General features: G+C 31.3%; 1 protein-coding gene across 1 annotated transcript; it reads left to right on the top strand.

Annotated features, from left to right (window-relative positions):
• Positions 1-321: 321 nt before the first annotated feature.
• On the top strand, positions 322-4,688 carry TRIADDRAFT_62476 (uncharacterized protein; the record flags this gene model as incomplete). The annotated part of the gene is made up of 6 exons (XM_002118405.1): positions 322-634; positions 2,000-2,078; positions 3,362-3,426; positions 3,573-3,851; positions 4,053-4,094; positions 4,624-4,688. 6 exons carry the CDS (start codon positions 322-324, stop codon positions 4,686-4,688), a joined length of 843 nt encoding a protein of 280 aa, XP_002118441.1.
• Between the last annotated feature and the right edge of the window lie 1,695 nt (positions 4,689-6,383).

The following is a 6,383-nucleotide window of genomic DNA, read 5'->3' as shown; positions in this document are numbered from 1 at the left end:
ATGAAATCAATTGAATTGTTGAATACGTAATTAACATTTATCTCGTACTACAATACTATCATAACTCTAATAATTCGCAAGATAATTTATACCGTAAGCGATGAGATAGCAATTAACTTAGTCTAAAAGAATCAGCATAATGCTGTAAAGGAATGTAGGCGAAATAGCTGACTGAAACTAAACTTATCCTTTTAAAGTACTTCGTTTTCATAGCTAATTTTAATTTATATCCGGTATACATGTATACCGTATGTATTGCTCCCAATTTATCTTAAATTGGATCTTGTATATTTTCATATAGGAGTAACAGCTACGTATAAAATGGTTGTAACCCGAGCTATTAAAGGAATCATTGACCAATACTGTTCAGAAATAAGCACAAGTGTCCCTTTGGTAGATATACTATATGATCTACGTTTTCGACAAATTTTATCTAATGAAGAAGTCAAAAAACTGAGAGATGACTGTAAAACTGACAAAGAACGAGCCTTTGAATTTCTAAAAGTACTGGAATCAAGAAGCGATGATAACTTTTATCAATTTTGTCACTTGCTACAAGAGAGCGATATTAGTAGTGTTCGGGAACTTGGTGAACGATTAGAAAAAGAGGCTAATAAAACTGCAGAAAATAAAGGTAAATAGCTTTCTCGACTTTTATAAATAACGGGTGCTCCAAAATATTCTCTTTTGGGAAATGAATGTTAACTCATAAACTCAGTGCAATCTTTGTATTTATTAGATTTAAATAACTTGTACTGTTATTATAATGTCAAGGATGCTGTTAATTGATTATTATTAATTATTTATTTTACCAATTTACCAGTACTATAAATAATCATCGATGCTTAAATTTAAAATCAGACACTGTTCAGACTATTGAACGCAATGATAGCATACATGACATCGGATTACAAATATGCAGGGAAAGGACTTTTAATGAATTAAAATATTACTGGTCATCGTTCTCATTCATGCTCGGTCGCACCTCTACTTTGAGATATAGTTGGAACTAAAGGTTGCTAGTTTTATTTTTATATTTTTGCTATCATTTCGCTTATCGACTGGCTAGGCAATTATAATCAAAAGCTAATTGTAATATGTTTCAAACACTTTCCTGTGCCATTAATCGCAATATTTGCACTTTAGACCTTAAATTATGTATTATCAAGTGTTGCCTTTAAAAAGCTTTAAGTACCCTTATTACAGTACATACTCAAGTAGTAACAACACAACTTTTTAAGATATGAACCTATTTGGCATATCAATAATTTTGTATAACATTATAATCTATGTACCGTACTAATGTTCTATTATGCTGTAGTGATATTTAAATGACCATGAGCCTTTTTAATCATAGAAATTTCAACACTAATATAATTGTAACGTAATAATAAACTTATAGCTGTTATGAATTTATCAGGAGGCTCAGTTTATCTAGAAGAGACATGCAGTTTATGACAACCTCCTGACGATGGCAAGGTTGTTAATATTTAGAATTGTACTGTGTGGGATGTTGGGAGGACAGATCTATTAGTAGGCTTTAATGTTAAGTTGCTAAAAGCATTTTATTTCTTCTTTGACGAATATCGATTTGTAGCAATAATAAAAAAATCGTTAGAACATGCATCGATCTTTAGTTTTCAAGCAGTAAATATTTTCCAAGCTATTGCGATATAGCAGGTTTATATCGTTTAGTAATGTACTATATTACTTCTGCTGTACAAGTCTTTTACAAAAACATTTGTAAAGATGACCGTATTGGCGAAATATTTGAAATTCCTATAGTTTGTTGTAAAGTATTTAAATTATGTATCGTATGTTAAAAGACGATTAGAACATAGTACACTAGTTTGCTATCAAACTGCCAGCTAAAATTCTACTACAGATTCTATCATAAGTAACACTGAAGCAAATCAGATAAACTTGATACTAAAATTATAGACCTTTTACGGAATTTTAAATGTTACATTACTAATATTTAGCATTGAACCACTGGTAGAGCAACAACCGGAAATATCTTCAAAACCAAAGAACAAATCCATCTCAAATCAAAATTCGCCACCTCCAATCGATATACCGTAAGTATACATTCTTAAGAAGCGTTCATCGTCAATTTCTATTTTGTACTCGATAACTTGTTATGAAATGGCTTAAAAGACTCCATTACTTAGCATCTATATCAGTTTGTCTGCAGTCAATATGCCAACTTACCAAGAATTAGGTGTTCAATCTTTATAGAAATCACCAACTTAAATTAAATTACCCGTAAATAGATCAACAACAATAAATTACGATTATCGACAGTAGCTTGAACTGGACTGCTTACTAGATCAGTTGAGTAGTCAGGTAGACTTGTAAGGCTAAACTGAAGATTCTCAAATTTATTGAAATGGCATCATTCAAATCACATAGTTAATGTACATAAATATCGATGAGCCCTACTTCGATAACATTATCAAAACGTTCGGTTATCTATGCAAATATATATCAGATTTTAGATAAGATAAGTACTGATATCGGCTATTTCCAGGTTATGTTATAATTATCTTATGGTTACTGCGCAATTTCTACGTGTATTCTATAACATTCGCATGATTCGTTATTCTCCTACAACAAAAATGAAATTATGATAGTAGACTTAAAAAAGGAGTATCTACTGTACATTACAAGTTTCTTGCTAGCAACCACCATATATTTTCGTTAATTTCCGTATTATATTATATTAACCATCTAAGCTATGAGAATTTCAGTCAAATTACCGTAAATTAGCAGCTGGTAAACTGCTTCTTCACTTTCTCATTACTTAATGTCTCACCGAGTATCGATGCAACATAACATCACACATTAAATAATTAGACACGATATAGACCTAAAGTTAAGCTTGACCATTACCACAAAGCGAATTATGTAGGTAATATCCAGCTGTCTAGACATTATCGCAATGCAATAGTTTTTTTTCCGGTAACTTAAAACCAAACCATTCGTAAGTGATTCGGAGTGCTATCGTAGCTAGTAAAATCGAGTTAGATAACTTTGTTCATAATTAGCTGTGTCTATCCCTATTTTAACATCATTGGGGCGTGATCGTTATGCAGATATCAGGATATTTTCATAGTAATTTAGCTTCTTGCTAATTTCTGAAAATTTTAAACCGAATTTAGTAAATTCGAGGCGCAGTTCAGAATATAAGTGAAACCAGTAGTATTTTACGACGAAATATACACTTGACAATCAAGAGTTAATAATACACTAATACAGGCATTCAATTAATCTTAGATTAATGTCTTGCCAAATTTCGTCATTTTTTGTGCAAATCTAACTATTACATGACTGTTAATTAAACTACTATTATTGTTATCAGAACATTCCAAATTTCTAATGGTAATGGTGAGACAGAAAGTGTAAAAGTGACTAATCCAGATTCGCGTAAGCACTACTTGCTAGTAATTTGCAACTACAGTTACCGATATAGCACTTATTCATTATCGTCTTTCATGTCTAACCATCAACACTGTCTTCAACATCACAGTACAAATAATAAAATATCTATGTTTCTCTTTACGTAACGACAGCTGCACAACAGTATTTTAACCTTATTGTCGATGACATTGGCACAAAATGGCGAAACTTAGCAAGGGTGCTACATTTTAATCGGAACCAAATTAAAACTATAAAGGCTAATAATGCTGATGATGTCAATGAACAATGTGCGGAGATGTTATATGAACAACATGATACGAAAGGCTCAAGTTTCACCAAGTTAAAGCTAATTGAAGCTCTCTATAAAGCTAATTTACGTGCAGTTGCGGAAAAGATAAACATCGACCCGGATGAAGCAACCAAAGCTACTGGTAAATACCGCCACAATCTACTTAAAATAGAAAATTTTAATTGAATTCTTTACTAAATTAATATTGGAGTTGTTGCATCATCAAGACCAGTATTTACACTGCAGTAAAACTGATCACTAAGATAGTTAGTATTTATTATGAAATTAATCAAATAAAGAGAAATATCCATACTTACTGCTTGAATTGAAAATAATCTTACAGGTATCAAAAGTCAGAAAGCATTAAGCACTAATAACGATCAAGGTTAGGTGCATGAAATTGATCATTTAAATGGGTAAAATATACATACTCAGTGAAAGAGTAGGACGTAAATAACTTGCTTAGCCCGCTATTTCTAAGATATGCTGTTACCTTCGTAAGATATTTTAACTGTATACCGATGACGTCTACTGAAAGTGAGTAATATTAATTGTATCTATTACTGTGGTAGTAAACACGGAAAACTGAAATAAAATACTATCCAGCTAGTTGTTCAACCAAAGGGTTTCCTTAGTTAATACAAAGTTATAATTTTAACTCAGTATATAAATTTTATACAATATTTAAAAATATTTAAGCTATAGATTAGTAGTAAGTTAGAGAACGTAGTTAATGAAAGAATGTAGTAAGAACATTTACCTTGTAACACGTAAGACTAAAGTATTTCTAGTTATATTTTTCACTTGTTAAGCGTACGCGTATTTCCGGAATAGATTAATAATTGGAAATAACTCATTGGCACCCAGCTATACAGTATGTGAGATGTAATATAGCTGATGACTGCTCTTTATAGCTGATGACTACTCCTATTTAAGTTCTGTTGCTCTATACATGATAGGATTAACATTTGATTTTTAAGCGTGTGATATAAATAGTTCTTATATATGAAAAATAAAGTGTATTAGAACCAGCTCATGTGTTCAATAGAAAAAAGAACACAGTAACTTCAATATACTATAGAATAGAGTCTGCTGCTACATTTAGCGATGTAAGTTCAGAATAAAAATTTTTATCATCATTTCCGCTGAAGGAATCCTTCCTTGCCTATCGATATATGACTCCTATTTTATGTACTCTGAGCGCAATGCAACCTATCCATTGTATTTGATCAGATAATTGATCATAAATATGGTTTAGTTTTACCTTTATTGACATGATACAAATATCGAATTAATTGCACTACTACGCCTTCTTTTAGGGCAATCGTTTTATGGTAACAAATCAAGTAATCATCGCAGTCTTATTCATTTGTAAATTGTAGTACCAAACTGCAAGTTTTACCCACTCAGTAATTTTAGCATGAACGATACTAAACGGGCTAGAGAGAATAGAGTACATCACGATTTCATTACGATACCCGACATAACTTAAACATATCAGTCTTTGTAAAGCTTTGCGGATTATTATAGCGATATTATACGGATTTCCGTGAATAATTGTACGGTTCTTAAAGGTGAGACAAATTAAAGTTAACTTGCTCTAAATGTGAATCACTATAAGTCATTATTTATTACATTTGTCGTCAAGGAAGATGTGCGTTAGCATGTCACGACATTTTATTGATCATCCTTCATATTATTTTATATTATCACTTTGTAGTAGGCCGAAATCGAACAATTACAATACATACTTATTTAAATAGTATCGTTTTCATTAACTATGGTACCAAAAGGATTCATAAAAGGTCGTGCATTGAGTATTGATGAAATGATGGATTTTCACCTACAGATATGAAATCCTTTATCTACATTAGCTGATATCCTGTATAAAAAATAAACTCCCGATTGACTTTGCAGTCAGTACAGATTCAATTTTTAAATAGATTACTTAAAATGAATAATTTCAATGCCGGATTAGTCGAAATAGAAATAGCTTTTCTTCATTGAAATAGTTTACCTAATTAAGTATTACCTGGTCTTTGTATCGTATGAGTTATCAACAAATATTGCTTACATACAATCGATATCAACGTTTCGGTCACCGAGTCTATTACAGCTAGCGATCGTATCGATTATTATTATGCACCGTTAATGAAGATGAAAATATTTGTCACCAATTCCTAACCTATTTGTAGATTCTCGGTAATATAATAATATGGCATCAGTGATTAGGTTGGAGAGTGTAGTTTGAAAACAGGCGAAGGTAATCTCAAGTATCATGCTATTAGTTTTTTTCAAATTTTTATTCTAAATTAACTTTATGGCAAATGTGTATTGACGAAAGTCAGGTTGGCTAAAACATCTACAATAATTATCCCTTTTGTAGCTGTTGTAAACTGGATGAGGAATGGTTAGTACTGGAAAACCTGTATTGAAATATGTATGAGTTTTATTTACATTCTAACATGTAATCTGGAAAAAACCCTCCCAGATGTGCAAGTAACTGGTTTAAATAGTTACATAATATTCTCGTAAATAACATCAAAAGTGTAACTGGCATCAACATGTTTACCATAATATGTTTACAATAAGAACCAACATCGAAATGTTAATAACAATAATATTAATAATACTGAATACATAACAGCAGCCGTAACTAGAAAGTGCTTCACAT

Source organism: Trichoplax adhaerens, genomic scaffold, assembly GCF_000150275.1.
Source record: "Trichoplax adhaerens TRIADscaffold_77 genomic scaffold, whole genome shotgun sequence".
NCBI classification, from domain to species: domain Eukaryota; kingdom Metazoa; phylum Placozoa; class Uniplacotomia; order Trichoplacea; family Trichoplacidae; genus Trichoplax; species Trichoplax adhaerens.
Note: the sequence above shows the minus strand (reverse complement) of the source record. Positions and strands in the feature narration are given on the sequence as shown.